General features: G+C 50.1%; 1 protein-coding gene across 1 annotated transcript; it reads right to left on the bottom strand.

The window, feature by feature from the left end:
- Window positions 1-2,488: 2,488 nt before the first annotated feature.
- LOC149428494 (sterol regulatory element-binding protein cleavage-activating protein-like) lies at window positions 2,489-14,565 on the bottom strand (the record flags this gene model as incomplete). Its single annotated transcript, XM_089667336.1, has 4 exons — window positions 14,357-14,565; window positions 10,248-10,371; window positions 6,548-6,705; window positions 2,489-2,709 (listed from the first exon to the last, which is right to left on the bottom strand). Coding segments are annotated over exons 1-4 (625 nt in total), but the record flags the coding sequence as incomplete, so codon positions are not given.
- Window positions 14,566-19,996: the final 5,431 nt, after the last annotated feature.

The following is a 19,996-nucleotide window of genomic DNA, read 5'->3' on the forward strand; positions in this document are numbered from 1 at the left end:
CTTAAAACTGTAAGGGCAGCAGCACTGCAGAAGCTCGCAGCGCCATCACACGGCCATTGAGCCCTGCGCATTTCCAGTATAATATACACTCACCGGCCTCTAATAGGTCCACCTGTTTTATTGCTTGGTAACACAAATTGCTAATCAGCCAATCACATGGCAGCAACTCAATGCATTTAAGCATCTAGATGTGGTGAAGACGAAGTTCAAACCGAGCATCAGAATGGGGAAGAAAGGGGATTTAAGTGACTTTGACCGTGGCGTGGTTGTTGGTGCCAGATGGGCTGGTCTGTGTATTTCAATAAACTGTTGATCTACTGGGATTTTTACACACAACCCTGTCTAGGGTTTACAGAGAATGGTCCGAAGAGGAGAAAATATCCAGTGAGCAGCAGTTGTGTGGAGGAAAATGCCTTGTTGATGTCAGAGGAGAATGGGCAGACTGGTTCCAGATGATAGAAAGGCAACAGTAACTCAAATAACCACTTCTTACAACCAAGGTATGCAGAATGCCATCTCTGAACGCAAAACATGTCCAAACTTGAAACAGATGGGCTACAGCAGCAGAAGACCACACCGGGTGCCACTCCTGGCAGCTAAGAACAGGAAACGGAGGCTACAATTCACACAGGCTCACCAAAATTGGACGATAGAAAAAATGTTGCCTGGTCTGATGAGTCTCGATTTCAGCTGCACCATTCAAATGGTAGGGTCAGAATTTGGGGTAAACAACATGAAAGCGTGGATCCATCCTGCCTTGTATTAACGGTTCATGGATGTGCAGCCGACAAATCTGCAGCAACTGCATGATGCTATCAAGTCAACATGGACCAAAATCTCTGAGGAATGTTTCCAACACCTTGTTGAATCTATGCCACGAAGAATGAAGGCAAAAGGGGGTCCAACCCGGTACTAGCAAGGTGGACCTAATAGTGTGGCCGGTGAGTGTATATCCGCTTGGCAGATTTTGACCCGCACAGTCCATAATAGGATCCCCAGCACTGATAAAGAGTGATTTATTGGCCCCTAAAATGCATAGGATATGTTTTTTCTACTGGATGTGACTCTATTGTCAAGAAAAAAAAAAAAAAAAAGGTTATAAGAAATTTTGAACTGATTATTTGGCACTTGGTTTCTTCTTTCCAGGTAATCAGTTGGGACATGTCAGCTGCTACTCATCGTTTCACATTTTGGAGCCCTACGTGTTTAACTAGTTGCCGACCGCAGATAGCCGAATGACGGCTGCACTGCGGCCGGCCAGTTCTGAGTGGACGTCATATGACGTCCCCCCAGAACGCGCTCTCCTGCGCACACAGCTGATCACGTGATGTGGAAAAAGGCCAATCACAGCGGCCTTTTACCACCTGATCAGCGGTGTCCAATGACACGCTGATCACAGGGAAATGCAAGTGCCGGTTCTCGGCTGCACTTTCTTCACGCTGTCAGATCGTGAGGAAAGTACTGCCGAGAACCGGCAGTTGTCAGAGCGAGGATCGGCACCGATCATCAGGGCACTGATGATCAGAGCCCTGATGATCGGTGCCCAGCAGTGCCACCCGCAAGTTCCGCCCACCTGTGCCCTGCAGTGCGCCCACTAGCTCCGCCCACCTGTGCCCAGCAGTGCACCACCTGTGCCACTCTGCAATTTCACACACCTGTGCCCAGAAGTGCCACCTACCTGTGCCCAGCAGTGCCACCCACCTGTGCCCACACACCTGTGTCCACCAGTGCCACCCACCTGTGCCCACCCACCAGTGCCACCCACCAGTGCAGCCCAGCAGTGCTGCCAGTCAGTGCCACCAATCAGTGCCCAGCGGTTCTGCCAGTCAGTGCCCAGCGGTGATGCCAGTCAGTGCCGTCTATCAGTACCCATCATTAGTGTCGCCTATCAGTGCTGCATATTAGTGCCGCCTATCCGTGACACCTCATTAGTGCTGTCTATCAGTGCCGGCTATCCGTGCCACCTCATTAGTACTGCCTATCAGTGCCCATCAGTGCCGCCTATCAGTGCCCATCAGTGCTGCCTCATCAACGCACATCAGTGAAGGAGAAAAATTACCTGTTTGAAAAATTTTATAATAGAAACAAAGAAACTTTTTTTTTTTTCAAATTTTTGGCAATTTTTTATTTATAGCGCAAAAAGTAAAGCGCCCAGTGGCGATTAAATACCACCAAAAGAAAGCTCTATTTGTGAGAAAAAAATGATCAAAATTTCATATGGGTACAATGTTGCATGACCGCGCAATTGTCAATCAAAGTGCGGCAGCGCTGAAAGCTGAAAATTGGCCTGGTAAGGAAGGGGGTATAGGTGCCTGGTAGGCAAGGGGTTAATTTGGCATGTAATAAGGCCTTTGGACTACAGACTTGTATGGCTCCCAACATTCAGATTCCGGTCATGTGTACCTCACCTCAGGGTAACATCCGCTAAAGAAACCCAACGGCTAGTATAAAAGAGGCCCTCTAGAGAGAGGCGAGAAGGTTCCCTTACCTCGGAGGGTGGCAGACGTCTGCAGGGTCTTGGGTTCATGCTGTTGGATGGTCCGGATGAGGTCTGGGTCATTGCTGAACAGCTCGCGGTTGTTCTGCCAGAAGTTGGCCGGAGACAGGAGGAGGCAGCCATGTTCGGGCAGTTTGTCCCGGAGCTTTCGAAGTCCTGGCAGTAGATCGGTTACCTGCAGACATACGTCCTCCAGGCTCTTCTGACCGGCTCTGTAGAGGGACACAAGATCTTAACACCAATCACACAACATTACTAGCAGAGCGCCCTAAAAAAAAAAAAAAAAAAAAGTTTCCCCTTCCAGATTTCTTGTTATTGCAAATATTTTGACACCGATGGGTCTATCCAAAGCGAAAACTTTTTTTATTTTTAGTTCCGTAAAGAGCAGAGAAAGGTTAACGTCCTATCAGTCTGTTTGCTGTCTGTGTCCTGCTAGGGAAAAGAAATCCCCTCTTCTTGATGTCACCAGAACAGGTGTACCCATGGGAAGATTTCTCCTCACTTCCTGTTTTGGTAACAACCAGGGGCGGACTGACCATTTGGAAACTCGGGCACCGGCCGAGGGCCCGGGGTCAGTAGGGGGCCCCATGAGATGCCCCTGGTACCTTTTTCATAGGTTTTTTTGAGTTTGGACACAGGGGTCCCATGATCCCCTATTGCCCGGGGGCCCCATGAGTTGTCAGTCCGCCCCTGATAACAACTATAAAATGTTACCAAAAAACAATAATAAAAGTGCCAGTCTAACTGAACAAATAAATGCAATAAAGCTGTGAAGCCGCCCCTTTAAGTGTGTATCTGAACACCGATAGGTGAAAAACAAAATAAAGTAAGGCGCTTTCCACAGGTCATAAAAAATAAATAGAACTCTGTGTCAAACTCATTCACAAAATCCAAAAATAAAAAAAAAAAAAAAACAAAAAACAAAAAAAAAAACAAAACATTAAAGTGGAGTTTCGCCTAAAAAAAAAATAAAAGTCAGCAACTACAAAGACTGTAGAGTGGCCACTTACCTGTCCCTCAGTCCAGCAGTGTCCTCACCCCCGCTGGTTTCACCGGTCGTCTTCTCTCCCCGGCATCTTCAGTGTGGGCACCCTTGTGGCTTCACAGCTGGGTGCCCACTGCGCATGCGCGAGAAGCGCTCCACTTCATGAATGGTCCTGTAGTCTTCTGGGACCTGTCACGTGTCCCAGAAGACTACGGGGAGGGGATGGGGCGGGTGAGGACAACTTCCGCTTACGATTGCAGCGGGAAGTGGGAGCGGGTACCTGTCAAATTCGAGTACCCGCTCCCCAAATCCTTAATGGGGAGTGGGGGACAAAAGCTTAAAGCGGAACCAGGGACGGACTGACAACTCATGGGGCCCCCGGGCAATAAGGGATCATGGGGCCCGTGTCCTTGCCCGCACACAAAAAAAGCCTATGAAAAAGCCAATGAAAGATACCAGGGGCATCTCATGGGGCCCCCTACTGACCCCGGGCCCTCGGGCGGTGCCCGAGTGCTCGAATGTTCAGTCCGTCCCTGAGGGGAACATCCCCTTTTAGGTGGAGCTCCGCTTTAAGTCCCAAAACCATTTGAGCAAAAACACTAGACCGTTCCTCTTGATCTGTGCACCCAACTGTCACCACACATGAGCCGCAAGCTGCTGCCTGAGGAAGCCGTGACGCCGAAATGCATTGGGCGGGGACCACTGACATCACTTTCGTTTTTTTGCTGATGTCACATTCTACATGTATGAATACATCAGTGGTTCATATAGTGAACTCGGTGTAGTTATTCATCCTGAGATCATCACAGAGGACAAGGGGGCATTCCTTTTGTCTGGAGGAAAAGAGATTTAATCTCCAAACACGGAAAGGTTTCTTCACAGTGAGAGCTGTGAGAATGTGGAATAGACTCCCTCCAGAGGTGGGTGTGGCCAGCTCAGTGGATTGCTGTAGGAAAGTCCTGGATTCTTTCTTGGATACACAGAATATAACTGGATATAACATTTATAGGGAAAGTTGATCCCGGGAATATCCGATTGCCTCTCGGGGGGCGGGGGGAGGAATTTTTTCCCAGCAGGAGCAAATTGGATCGTGCTTTGCTGGGTTTTTTTTGCCTTCCTCTGGATCACCCTGTGGGTGTAGGATTATAACTTCTTTTTTTTTTGGTTGAACTGGATGGACTTTTGTCTTTTTTCAGCCAGACTAACTATGTATGTAACTATGTCACATTTTGGCCTGAACTTCCAATTTTTGGAACGCACTCTGGACTCCAATGACTGGATCGGTACAGCACTATACCAAGAAGGCTGTTTATATTGGTGCCGTTCTGGGGCACATGTATATGTAAGTGGGGCATTGGCTTTTATTATGTGTTTAACAGCAATTTCAATAAATATTACACTAGAAGAAATTCTCTTTGGCATGTGTTGCTGAGTATGGAGAGGAGGTACAGCATGGGCAGCACAGCGGCTAAATGGTTAGCACTTCCTCCTGGCAGTACTCGGGTCGTTGGTTCAAATCCCAACCACGGCACCACCTGCCTGGAGTTTGCATGTTCTCCCTGTGCCTGCGTGGGTTTCCTCCGGGTACTGCGGTTTCCTCCCACACTCCAAAGACATGCTGGTAGGCGAATTGGATCCTGTCTAAATTGTCCCTAGTATGTGTATGTATGAATGTGAGTTAGGACCTTAGATTGTACGCCCCTTGAGGGTTAGGGACCTTAGATTGTACGCCCCTTGAGGGTTAGGGACCTTAGATTGTACGCCCCTTGAGGGTCAGGGAGCTTAGATTGTACGCCCCTTGAGGGTCAGGGAGCTTAGATTGTACGCCCCTTGAGGGTCAGGGACCTTAGATTGTACACCCCTTGAGGGTTAGGGACCTTAGATTGTACGCCCCTTGAGGGTCAGGGACCTTAGACTGTACGCCCCTTGAGGGTTAGGGACCTTAGATTGTACGCCCCTTGAGGGTTAGGGACCTTAGATTGTACGCCCCTTGAGGGTCAGGGACCTTAGACTGTACGCCCCTTGAGGGTTAGGGACCTTAGACTGTACGCCCCTTGAGGGTTAGGGACCTTAGATTGGACGCCCCTTGAGGGTGAGGGACCTTAGATTGTACGCCCCTTGAGGGTTAGGGACTGATGTGAATGTACAATATATATGTGTAAAGCGCTGCGTAAATTGACGGCGCTATATAAGTACTTGAAATAAATAAATAAAAATTACAGGGGACGTAAAATTTACCATTGAGAATAACGTGGACCCTGAAAGATGACGCCGTAATCTGCTAAACAGCACTCTATGACTGGTATTTAGCGGTCATATTTCTGCGGTGAGTGCGCATTTCTCATACGTGTGGTGATGGTCGGGTGCACAGATCAAGAGGAAAAGTGGAAGAATAAAGCGTTTCCATTATTGTTTGGATTTAAAAAAAAAAAAAAAAAAAAAAGAAGATCAAAGAGGTCTGTGCGATTACCGTTTTTTAATCAGATCCGATCACATGATCCTGCAGCCCTGTGTAAGAGAGTGCTTGGCAGCGACTGAATTCCAGGAGTGGTGACGTCACCCATAGGCTCCCATGGCCCAGCCAAGGTTGCCACTCCCTTCTCTCCCCTGCAGCAGCTGATCACTGACACAGGGGAGCCAAAGCTGCGGGATCATGTGACCGGTGTTCCAGCCTCTCCCCTGCAGCAGCTACTCATTGACGCTGAGGAGCCAGGCCTGTGCGATCACATAACCAGACTGGAGTGGATTAAAAATAGGTTTATGGGTACATGTTAATTTTTTTTTACAGGTTAGGCAGAATAGGGGGGGGGGGGGATTTTTCTAGACTAATTATATTTTGGCTTTTTTTCCCCACTCTAAGCTTAATCCATAGCAGCAGCTAGGATGACCATAATCCAACACTAATATTTCATTGTTAGACTCTCACAGAATTAGGTCTACAATGGCATTTTAATTAGACCCGAGGTCTTTGCTGAACCTGTTGCCCCCCCCCCCCCCCCCCCATCCCTGATTGTCCCTGTATATTAAGTGAATGCCTTGGCAGCATATGTGTGAACTGGAAGCACCTGTCTCTGAGCACATGATTCCGGATTTCCTCTACTAAGGAGAACACTCGTGACAACGGAGAACGAAACACGTCCACAGCCAGGAAGTTCTTGTCCCACGGAGATACGACCCCCTTCACCAGGACTTGCTGGATGTAGGCCACAGGAGGTCCAAGGTACTGCAGGAACGTACAAAGTGTAAAATCACAGAAGTGATTAGATGACCAAAAAGTGTAATATTTTATATTATACACACACAATCCATTATAATCCATTTATATAGCTGACATATACCGCAGTGCTGTACACAGAACACTGAGCCAGTCACATCAGTCTCTGTACCAGAGGAGCTTACACTCTAATGTCCCCTCCCCCACAGTCACATCAGTCTCTGTACCAGAGGAGCTTACACTCTAATGTCCCCGCCCCCACAGTCACATCAGTCTCTGTACCAGAGGAGCTTACACTCTAATGCCCCCAACCTACAGTCACACACTATTGTTATAAATTTATATAGCTCCGACATATACCGCAGCGCTGTACAGAGAACACTGATCCAGTCATGTCAGTCTCTGTGTCAGAGGAGCTTACACTCTAATGTCTCCTCCCCCACAGTCACATCAGTCTCTGCCCCAGAGGAGCTTACACTCTAATGTCCCCTCCCCCACAGTCACAAGCTATTATACATTTATATAGCTCTGACATATACCGCAGCGCTGTACAGAGAACACTGAGCCAGTCACATCAGTCTCTGCACCAGAGGAGCTTACACTCTAATGTCCCCTCCCCCACAGTCACATCAGTCTCTGTACCAGAGGAGCTTACACTCTAATGTCCCCTCCCCCACAGTCACATCAGTCTCTGCACCAGAGGAGCTTACACTCTAATGTCCCCTCCCCCACAGTCACATCAGTCTCTGCACCAGAGGAGCTTACACTCTAATGCCCCCTCCCCCACAGTCACATCAGTCTCTGCACCAGAGGAGCTTACACTCTAATGTCCCCTCCCCCCACAGTCACATCAGTCTCTGCACCAGAGGAGCTTACACTCGAATGTCCCCTCCCCCACAGTCACATCAGTCTCTGCACCAGTGGAGCTTACACTCTAATGTCCCCTCCCCCCACAGTCACATCAGTCTCTGCACCAGAGGAGCTTACACTCTAATGTCCCCTCCCCCACAGTCACATCAGTCTCTGCACCAGAGGAGCTTACACTCTAATGTCCCCCACAGTCACAAACTATTATTATACAATATATAGCTCTGATATATACCGTAGCACTGTACAGAGAACACTGAGCCAGTCACGTCAGTCTGTGTGTCAGAGGAGCTTACACTCTAATGTCCCCTCCCCCACAGTCACACACTATTATTATACAATATATAGCACTGACATATAACGCAGTGCTGTACAGAGAACACTGATCCAGTCACATCAGTCTCTGTGCCAGAGGAGCTTACACTCTAATGTCCCATCAGAGTCGCACACATTTGCAGCACACAAATACAGACACTTTACATGCATAAAGCAGTTCCCCTGGTGGAAGTTGAAGCCAGGACCTCTGCGCTCTCACACACATACATGGGTGGCCAGACAGGGAAAACCAGATTATTTAACACTCAGCCCAAGAGTCATGATGAATCCCAGGGCAGAGAGCAGCCATGTGCACTGTAGTAGATCTCTTAAGATTGTAAGCTCCCAGGATCAGGGCCCTCCTATCCCTCTTGTATTGAACTGTATTGTCTCCCTTTATATTGCAAAGCGCTGAGCAAACTGTTGGTGATATATAAATCCTGTATAATAATAATAACATAAATCCTGTATAATAATAATATATATAAATCCTGTATAATAATAATATATATAAATCCTGAATAATAATAATAATAATAATAATATATAAATCCTGTATAATAATAATAATAATATATAAATCCTGTATAATAATAATAATATATAAATCCTGTATAATAATAATATATATAAATCCTGAATAATAATAATATATATAAATCCTGAATAATAATAATATATAAATCCTGTATAATAATAATATATATAAATCCTGAATAATAATAATAATAATATATAAATCCTGTATAATAATAATATATAAATCCTGAATAAGAATAATAATATATAAATCCTGTATAATAATAATATATAAATCCTGAATAATAATAATAATAATAATAATAATAATATATAAATCCTGAATAATAATAATAATAATATATAAATCCTGTATAATAATAATATATAAATCCTGAATAAGAATAATATATAAATCTTGAATAATAATAATAATAATAATATATAAATCCTGAATAATAATAATAATAATATAAATCCTGTATAATAATAACAATAATAATAGTAGGTAGTCTCATCCACAGCCAGAAAATGATTGGTGTGCAGCAATGAACAGAGTGCTGATCCCGGCGCGGTGCTATCAGACTCTGGGTACCGCTTATCATGTGGTTCCAAGGTCAGCAATCAGATCCTTGGTGTGTAGATAGTATCAGACACGTGGACAGATAACAGGACCAGGCCAAGGTCACAGCCAGGGATTTATCTCCTCTCTTCCCTCCAGTACAGGACTGCAGGGACGGCTCTGTGACAGCTGGAAGCAGAGCAGGCCAGAACCCAGAGGGGCCACATTCAGGGCTGTCAGGCTCCCCCTCGTTTATTATCACACCTTGGGCTCTGTGATGCTTTCTGCTGGATTAATGGAGGGATTTGGGCTTCCTCTCTATACCCTGTGTGGTCAGACACATTTCTCGGGTCCATAGTACAGGAGTCATTACTTTGGATTTTTCATTCAGTTGCTCCGAGAGTTGCACTGAGCTGCTTCTTTTGTTTTACACTGACTTGTAAGAGGAAGCAGATCAGACCCAAACAGAAGCCCATGTATATGAGCCCTTTAGGTGTCTGGAAAGGGGGATTGTAACGGAACCGGACCCCGACTGCATTAGGGAATTTCCGTTAAACTCCCGCTTCCCTGTCCTAACACCGTCCGGAGACCCCACCACTGGAGACCCCACCGCTGGCCATACAAGACTAGACGGGACCAGTCTTGAAATAAATCAGGAAATAGACTACTTTATTTTAATACAGACACAAGATATATACACAGGGCGGGGCAATACACACCCAGTAACAAGAGACACATCAGCAGACAGTCCCATCAGGAGGGAGGGCTGCTGGAGACACCCCCCACCAAGCCAATACACAAACACATACATCCCATAATAGTTTGCTCCCAAGCAAGACACACAATAGAACAATGGGATACAACCACATGGCATTAAACAATCAATAACCCCCACCCATCTCCCAGATATGTCTACACAATATTAGAACATTTCACCCTGTACCCCTAACAGGCACAGGGTGACTTACACATAAGAGGGATATGGGGAGCTGGGACAGGGGTCTCCCCACCTCTCTAAAGTGAGCTGTGTTCCATGGGCCTCCACCCAAAGTCACATCTGTCACAGAGATGAACTCCCCAGTGACACCATATCATCACTCTCACGCTGCCCGGTCTGGCCTCTGGTCACCACAGAGTCATGCCCACATGCAGGACTTGCTATAATGTCCGCCGGCTCCCTGTGTCTAGTACTGGCTGTGAACCATCAGGGAACAATGCAATATGATAATCCCAAGGTGCGGCAGGAACATGTCACTAGAGTGCCTGGACAGAAAACAACATTGCATACCCAATCGGGGCGCTCACTGCGGTCGTTGGGGTTCACTTCAGCTGGAGGGGGAGAGTAATCCTTCACAGGGGTAATGTATTCCACAGGGCCTGTCCCTGGAAGAGGCAGCTTCAACAGTGGGTAACTGGGTATGGGGACAAATTCAGAGAGAAGGGGGCAAAAGGGAGAGAAAGAGGGGACAGAAGGGGAGGAGAGAGGGAGAGAAAGAGGGGACAGAAAGGGGGGGGAGGGAGAGAAAGGGAAGAGGGGAGAGAAAGGGAAGAGGGGAGAGAAAGGGAAGAGGGGAGAGAAAGGGAAGAGGGGACAGAAAGGGGGGGGGGGAGAGAAAGAGGGGACAGAAAGGGGGGGAGGAGAGAAAGAGGGGACAGAAAGGGGGGGGGGAGAGAAAGAGGGGACAGAAGGGGGGGAGGAGAGGGAGAGAAAGAGGGGACAGAAGGGGGGGAGGAGAGGGAGAGAAAGAGGGGACAGAAGGGGGGGGGGGAGAGGGAGAGAAAGAGGGGACAGAAGGGGGGGGGGAGAGGGAGAGAAAGAGGGGACAGAAGGGGGGGAGAGGGAGAGAAAGAGGGGACAGAAGGGGGGGGGAGAGCGCGAGAGGGGACAGAAGGGGGGGGGAGAGCGCGAGAGGGGACAGAAGGGGGGGGGAGAGCGCGAGAGGGGACAGAAGGGGGGGGGGAGAGCGCGAGAGGGGACAGAAGGGGGGTGAGAGCGCGAGAGGGGACAGAAGGGGGGGAGAGCGCGAGAGGGGACAGAAGGGGGGGAGAGCGCGAGAGGGGACAGAAGGGGGGGAGAGCGCGAGAGGGGACAGAAGGGGGGGAGAGCGCGAGAGGGGACAGAAGGGGGGGGAGAGCGCGAGAGGGGACAGAAGGGGGGGGGAGAGCGCGAGAGGGGACAGAAGGGGGGGGGAGAGCGCGAGAGGGGACAGAAGGGGGGGGGAGAGCGCGAGAGGGGACAGAAGGGGGGGGGAGAGCGCGAGAGGGGACAGAAGGGGGGGGGAGAGCGCGAGAGGGGGACAGAAGGGGGGGGAGAGCGCGAGAGGGGACAGAAGGGGGGGGGAGAGCGCGAGAGGGGACAGAAGGGGGGGGAGAGCGCGAGAGGGGACAGAAGGGGGGGGGAGAGCGCGAGAGGGGACAGAAGGGGGGGGGAGAGCGCGAGAGGGGACAGAAGGGGGGGGGAGAGCGCGAGAGGGGACAGAAGGGGGGGGGAGAGCGCGAGAGGGGACAGAAGGGGGGGGAGAGCGCGAGAGGGGACAGAAGGGGGGGGGAGAGCGCGAGAGGGGACAGAAGGGGGGGGAGAGCGCGAGAGGGGACAGAAGGGAGTGGGGGAGAGCGCGAGAGGGGACAGAAGGGAGTGGGGGAGAGCGCGAGAGGGGACAGAAGGGAGTGGGGGAGAGCGCGAGAGGGGACAGAAGGGGGGGGAGAGCGCGAGAGGGGACAGAAGGGGGGGGGAGAGCGCGAGAGGGGACAGAAGGGGGGGGGGAGAGCGCGAGTAGGGGGGGGGGAGAGCGCGAGTGGGGGGGAGAGAACGCGAGTAGGGGGGAGAGAGCGCGAGTAGGGGGGGGAGAGAGCGCGAGTAGGGGGGGGAGAGAGCGCGAGTAGGGGGGGAGAGAGCGCGAGTAGGGGGGGAGAGAGCGCGAGTAGGGGGGGGGGAGAGAGTGCGAGTGGGGGGGAGAGAGTGCGAGTGGGGGGGGAGAGAGCGCGAGTGGGGGGAGAAAAGAAAGATAGAGAGAGCAGGAAGGGAGAGAGAGGAGGAAAAAAGAGAAAAGGAAGGGGGGGGGAGAGAGAGAAAATATAAATAAGAAATGTTACATAATCAGGATACAACATGGAGATACACATCAGGTTCACAAACACGATTTCTGCACACTCATGGTGTCATTTGTGGTTGAGGTGACATAAGTCAGGATCTATGATTGGCTGACACCTGCAGTTTATCCCTCAGACCTGGTCATAGAGGTGTACTGCTCTCTCCAGGCTAGGAGCTGAGACTCGGCCAGCCCTGAGCATAGTGTGAAATGAATGGCTGGGATCCTCGCCATGTCACATGACACACTAGGCCCGGCCTGGCACTCCACACTCTTGGACGGCTGCCTGTACACACAGCGGATCGCCGGGTGTGACACACACATGGAGATGTGTACACAGGAGCTCCAGGAAGGACGCTTTCTAGGAGATTCCAGCTGCGGGAACATTCAGTATTACAGGTAATATTATATAATAACTGGCGGCAGGACAGACAGAATACGACAGGATTACGTATATATGAAAGAAATCCAGCTAAACAAACAACAGGTTCAGGTTTAACCGCTTCCCGACTGCCCTACAGCAGAACTACTGCTACAGGGCGGCAGGGCTGTATTTCCGGGTAGGGGGCGCGCGCACGCCCTACCCACACCGCCATTGGTGGCTACAGATAACGATCACCGGGTCCCGGCTGGAGATTCCCCACCGGCACCCACCGATCGCCGAGGAACACTGACAGTGTATGTAAACAATACAGATCTCTCCCGTCAGCTCCAGCATGCTGCTTTGTATGGCTCTGCATGGCAGCATGTTTACACAGTAAAACACACACGGTTAACCCTTTGATCGCCCCAGAATGTTAACCCCTTCCTGCCCAGTGCCATTAGTGCAGTGTCATTTCTTTTTATTAACACTGATCTCTGTATTGGTGTCATTGGGGATGTCAGTGACACCAAGTCAGTTCCCTCCCAGTGTCAGAATGCCCGCCGCAGTCCCGCTATAAAGTCGCTGATCGCTGCGCGCCCCCCTACCCGGGAATGCAAAATCATGTATATATACACGTGATTTTGTGCACCCATGCCGCCCTGTAGCAGTATTTCTGCTATAGGGTGCTCAGGAAGCGGATAAAGTAACATTGTTTATACACATCGATCAGACGGGAGATAGAGAGATACAAAGTAACATTGTTTATAAACATCGATCAGACGGGAGATAGAGAGATACAAAGTAACATTGTTTACAAACATTGATCAGATGGGAGATACAAAGTAACATTATTTGTATCTCTCTATCTCCCGTCTGATCGATGTATATAAACAATGTTACTTTGTATCTCTCCATCTCATGTCTGAGCAATGTTTATAAACAATGTTACTTTGTATCTCTATCTCCCGTCTGATCGATGTTTATAAACAATGTTACTTTGTATCTCTCTATCTCCCGTCTGATCGAAGTTTATAAACAATGTTACTTTGTATCTCTCTATCTCCCATCTGATCAATGTGTATAAAGTAACATTGTTTATAAACTTCGATCAGACGGGAGATAGAGAGATGGCAAAGTAACATTGTTTATAAACATCGATCAGATAGGAGATGGAGAGATACAAAGTAACATTGTTTATATACATTGATCAGACATGAGATGGAGATATACAAAGCAGCATTGTTTATAAACTTCGATCAGACGGGAGATAGAGAGATGCAAAGCAGCATTGTTTATAAACATCGATCAGACAAGACAGAGAGATACAAAGTAACATTGTTTATAAACTTCGATCAGACGGGAGATGGAGAGATACAAAGCAGCATTGTTTATAAACTTCGATCAGATGGGAGATAGAGAGATACAAAGAAACATTGTTTATAAACATCGATCAGACGGGAGATAGAGAGATACAAAGTAACATTGTTTATAAACATCGATCAGACGGGAGATAGAGAGATACAAAGCAGCATTGTTTATAAACTTCGATCAGATGGGAGATAGAGAGATACAAAGAAACATTGTTTATAAACATCGATCAGACAAGACAGAGAGATACAAAGTAACATCGTTTACAAACATCGATCAGACGGGAGATAGAGAGATACAAAGTAACATTGTTTATAAAACATCGATCAGACAAGACAGAGAGATACAAAGTAACATTGTTTATAAACATCGATCAGACAATAGTGTAAAGTATCAGTAACAATGGTGTAATGATATGTGATGTAATAGATGTATAGTAGAGGTGAACAGGGAAGGAATTTCATTAGTTGATCAGATTGGTGCAGGAGATTTGTTATTCTCTGCAGTCCCGTCCTTCTCTTTCCCTTCACATACAAAGCGGACTCTGTGAACCGTCAGGACTGCGCAGGGACTCACCAGCAGGCCAGGATGCAGAGCGCTGTGAAGACAATGATAGGGATGGGGTAGGACGCACACAGAAGCCCATGCTTATGGAAGGCCTGCGATATCTTCTCACGCAGTCTGTCAGTCAGGGGCATTCTCAGCGGCTGTCACCTGCGCCCCATCACGTAACGCGCCCTTCAGGCTACTCCACGGCTGCTTCTGTACTGACCCAGGACATGAGCGACCTGCAGGAGGACACAAGACACGGATACGCAGTGTTACTGGTGGAGTACAAAGCAAGAATCTACATTTACAGAAACAATGCATCGCCGGGACTACAAGGACCACTAGTACAGAGAACCAGAACCAAAAACGGGACCCATTTCTGGGGAAGGTCCTTTAGCAACCAAGGTGAAAAGGCCAAAGTGACCCCCTCCTCCCCCATGAGCTTTCAACTACTTTTGTAGTGTACGTTTTAGTTCTTGGCCTTTTATGGCCCCTTGTTCTGAAGCACCCAAGGCAGTTGCCTCTTCTGCTACCCCTCGGCCCGGCCCTGATGGGTACCGCAATTAGGACAGCATATTGTAATATGGATAAATGAAATCAGAGAAGATGAGAAATATTATTATTATTTGGTGCTTCTCACATAACCAAAACAATTTGACCTCAGTAGAAAGAGAAGGGTGGAATTGTGCCCCATCATTGGTGTCAGTGGGAGGAATAGTGCCCCATCATTGGTGTCAGTGGAAGGAATAGTGCCCCATCAATGGTGTCAGTGGAAGGAATAGTGCCCCATCATTGGTGTCAGTGGAAGGAATAATGCCCCACCACTGGTGTCAGTGGAAGGAATAGTGCCCCATCATTGGTGTCAGTGAGAGGAATAGTGCCCCATCATTGGTGTCAGTGGGAGGAATAGTGCCCCATCATTGGTATCAGTGGGAGGAATAGTGCCCCATCATTGGTGTCAGTGGGAGGAATAGTGCCCCATCATTGGTATCAGTGGAGGAATAGTGCCCCATCATTGGTGTCAGTAGGAGGAATAGTGCCCCATCATTGGTATCAGTGGGGGGAATAGTGCCCCATCATTGGTGTCAGTAGGAGGAATAGTGCCCCATCATTGGTGTCAGTGGGAGGAATAGTGCCCCATCATTGGTGTCAGTGGGAGGAATAGTGCCCCATCATTGGTATCAGTGGGAGGAATAGTGCCCCATCATTGGTGTCAGTAGGAGGAATAGTGCCCCATCATTGGTATCAGTGGGAGGAATAGTGCCCCATCATGGGTGTCAGTGGGAGAAATAGTGCCCCATCATTGGTAATCAGTGGGGGGAATAGTGCCCCACCATTGGTGTCAGTGGAAGGAATAGTGCCCCACCACTGGTGTCAGTGGGAGAAATGGTGCCCCACCACTGGTGTCAGTGGGAGGAATTGTGCCCCATCATTGGTGTCAGTGGGAGGAATAGTGCCCCACCACTGGTGTCAGTGGGAGGAATAGTGCCCCACCACTGGTGTCAGTGGGAGGAATTGTGCCCCACCACTGGTGTCAGTGGAGGAATTGTGCCCCACCACTGGTGTCAGTGGGAGGAATTGTGCCCCACCACTGGTGTCAGTGGGAGGAATTGTGCCCCACCACTGGTGTCAGTGGGAGGAATGGTGCCCACCACTGGTGTCAGTGGGAGGAATTGTGCCCCACCACTGGTGTCAGTGGGAGGAATTGTGCCCCACCACTGGTGTCAGTGGGAGGAATTGTGCCCCACCACTGGTGTCAGTGGGGAGGAACTGTGCCCCACCACTGGTGTCAGTGGGAGGAATTGTGCCCCACCACTGGTGTCAGTGGGAGGAATTGTGCCCCACCACTGGTGTCAGTGGGAGGAATTGTGCCCATCATTGGTGTCAGTGGGAGGAATTGTGCCCCATCATTGGTGTCAGTGGGAGGAATTGTGCCCATCATTGGTGTCAGTGGGAGGAATAGAGCCCAATCCCTGGTATCAGTGGAAGGAATAGTGGCCCATCATTGGTGTCAGTGGGAGAAAATTGTCCATCACCTGTGTCAGTGCGAGGAAATAGTGCCTGATCACATTGGTGTCAGTGGGGAGGAGGATGGTGATGGGCCATAGGTGTCAGTGAGGGGGAGCTGGAATTATTATTATTATTATACAGGATTTATGGCGCCAACAGTTTGCTCAGCGCTTCACAATATAACGGGAGACAATACAGTTCAATACAAGAGGGATAGGAGTTCCCTGATCCTGGGAGCTTACAGTCTAGGAGGGAGGGGCTGGTGGTACAAAAGGTAGTAACTGTGGGGGATGGACTGGTAGGAAGAGTAGAAGATTCCATTATCAGCTGAGGGCAGGATAGGCTTCCTGAAGAGATCGGTTTTCAGAGATCGCCTAAAAGTGAGCAGAGTAGGCGATAGTCTGATAAATTGGGGTAGAGAGTTCCAGAGGATGGGGGAAGCTTTGTAGAAGTCCTGGAGACGAGCATGGGAGGAGGAGACAAGGGAGCTAGAGAGCAGGAGGTCATGCGAGGAGCGGAGAGGACGGTTTGGGTGATATTTGGAGACAAGATCAGTGATGTAATTTGGGGCGGAGTTATAAATGGCTTTATATGTTATTGTGAATGTTTTGAATTTTATCTGTTGGGCAATGGGAAGCCAGTGGAGGGATTGGCAGAGTGGTGGAGGCCAGTGGAGGGATTGGCAGAGAGGGATGGAGGACACTGAGTGGAGGGATTGGCAGAGAGGGGTGGAGGACACTGAGTGGAGGGATTGGCAGAGAGGGATGGAGGACACTGAGTGGAGGGATTGGCAGAGAGGGGTGGAGGACACAGAGGGGGCCAGTGGAGGGATTGGCAGAGAGGGGTGGAGGACACTGAGTGGAGGCCAGTGGAGGGATTGGCAGAGAGGGGTGGAGGACACTGAGTGGAGGCCAGTGGAGGGATTGGCAGAGAGGGGTGGAGGACACTAAGTGGAGGCCAGTGGAGGGATTGGCAGAGAGGGGTGGAGGACACTGAATGGAGGCCAGTGGAGGGATTGGCAGAGAGGGGTGGAGGACACTAAGTGGAGGCCAGTGGAGGGATTGGCAGAGGGGGGTGGAGGACACTGAGTGGAGGCCAGTGGAGGGATTGGCAGAGGGGGGTGGAGGACACTGAGTGGAGGCCAGTGGAGGGATTGGCAGAGGGGGTGGAGGACACTGAGTGGAGGCCAGTGGAGGGATTGGCAGAGAGGGGTGGAGGACACTGAGTGGAGGCCAGTGGAGGGATTGGCAGAGAGGGGTGGAGGAGACTGAATGGAGGCCAGTGGAGGAATTGGCAGAGAGGGGTGGAGGACACTGAGTGGAGGCCAGTGGAGGGATTGGCAGAGAGGGGTGGAGGAGACTGAATGGAGGCCAGTGGAGGGATTGGCAGAGAGGGTGGAGGACACTGAGTGGAGGCCAGTGGAGGGATTGGCAGAGAGGGGTGGAGGACACTGAGTGGAGGCCAGTGGAGGGATTGGCAGAGAGGGGTGGAGGAGACTGAATGGAGGCCAGTGGAGGGATTGGCAGAGATGGGTGGAGGAGACTGAATGGAGGCCAGTGGAGGGATTGGCAGAGAGGGGTGGAGGACACTGAGTGGAGGCCAGTGGAGGGATTGGCAGAGAGGGGTGGAGGACACTGAGTGGAGGCCAGTGGAGGAATTGGCAGAGAGGGTGGCAGATACAGAACGGTTAGTAAGGTGGATAAGTCTGGCAGCAGCGTTCATGATAGACTGAAGAGGGGATAGCCTGCGATGAGGTTGGCCAATGAGGAGGGAGTTACAGTAGTTGAAATACCGTCTCATTCCTGATGTCAGTGGAAGGAGTAGTGCTCCATCGTTGGTGTCAGTGGAAGGTATGTTGCCCCACTGTTGGTGTCATTGGGAGGAACAGTACCCCTAGGTCTGAAAAAAAAGGCAAGCAAAGGGCCACAGTTTGGAGACCACTGATGAAGACCGAACACAAAGAGGACAAGCTATGTGCTGCATCTGAGCTTCTCCTACATATGGCCGCAGCCTTTGTGGCCCTCCTACCGGTCCAGGCCTGTGTGCAGCACACATGGCGCGCAGCGTCACGGCGGTGAAATCGGAGCCGTGTGAGTCACCAATGGAGGAAAGGTAACAGAGACACAACATTACACAAAGCTTTCCTTCCAGGGAAACCCATAAAACAGGTTTAACAGTCGAGTCCTGGAGCTCCATACAAAGTGTCTGGTAGCTGGGAGTGCGGTGTGTGCGATGAGGTCACTGCACCATGAGGAATTCTACAACCAACCGCCAGACACAGACAACGCACGTCGTTCACTGCTAAATATCAGAAAACCTCTCACTTCATGTCAAACAAAAACACAACATAAATCATAACCAATGTCTGTACTGAAGGAGAAATGTCCGAGGAAACACCGGCCACCCGCCTCCCTGACCTACGTGTTCTGGGTCCAGGGGCGGACTGACCATTTGGAAACTCGGGCACTGCCTGAGGGCCCGGGGTCAGTAGGGGCCCCATGAGATGCCCCCGGTACCTTTTTCATAGGCTTTTTTGAGTTTGGGCAAGGACACAGGGGCCCCATGATCCCCTATTGCCCGGGGGCCCCATGAATTGTCAGTCCGCCCCTGTCTGGACTACTTTTAACTACTTCATGTCCAGACACTCTCCCCCCCCCCTTCCCTGTCCGGACACTCTCCACCCCCCCCTTCCCTGTCCGGACACTCTCCCCCCCCCCCTTCCCGGTCCGGACACTCTCCCCCCCCCCTTCCCGGTCCGGACACTCTCCCCCCCCCCCTTCCCGGTCCGGACACTCTCCCCCCCCCCCCTTCCCGGTCCGGACACTCTCCCCCCCCCTTCCCGGTCCGGACACTCTCCCCCCCCCCCCTTCCCGGTCCGGACACTCTCCCCCCCCCCCTTCCCGGTCCGGACACTCTCCCCCCCCCCCCTTCCCGGTCCGGACACTCTCCCCCCCCCCCTTCCCGGTCCGGACACTCTCCCCCCCCCCTTCCCGGTCCGGACACTCTCCCCCCCCCTTCCCGGTCCGGACACTCTCCCCCCTTCCCTGTCCGGACACTTTTACCCCCCTTCCGGTCCGGACACTTTTACCCCCCTTCCGGTCCGGACACTTTTACCCCCCTTCCGGTCCGGACACTTTTACCCCCCTTCCGGTCCGGACACTTTTACCCCCCTTCCGGTCCGGACACTTTTACCCCCCTTCCGGTCCGGACACTTTTACCCCCCTTCCGGTCCGGACACTTTTACCCCCCTTCCGGTCCGGACACTTTACCCCCTTCCGGTCCGGACACTTTACCCCCCTTCCGGTCCGGACACTTTACCCCCCTTCCAGTTCAGACTAATTTTCAGCTTTCAGCTCTATCACACTTTGAATGACAATTGCGCGGTCATGCAACACTGTACCCATATGAATTTTTTAGCATTTTTTTGAGACAGCTAAAGCTTTATTTTGGTGGTAATTATTCACCGCTGGGATTTTTTTTTTTTTTTGCTATGTAAATGAAAAAGTCCAAAAAATGTTGAAAATTATAATTATAATTTCTTATAAAATTTTGCAAATAAACTTTCTTCATAAATCTTGGCCAAAATGTATTCCGTTATCTTTTTAGTAAATAACCAAAAATTATCATTTTTCTAAAAAAAGTTTACATTTTAATTTT

This window comes from Staurois parvus, unplaced genomic scaffold (assembly GCF_062004578.1).
Source record: "Staurois parvus isolate SC_StPar_1 unplaced genomic scaffold, SC_StPar_1.0 ptg003194l, whole genome shotgun sequence".
Lineage (NCBI taxonomy): Eukaryota > Metazoa > Chordata > Amphibia > Anura > Ranidae > Staurois > Staurois parvus.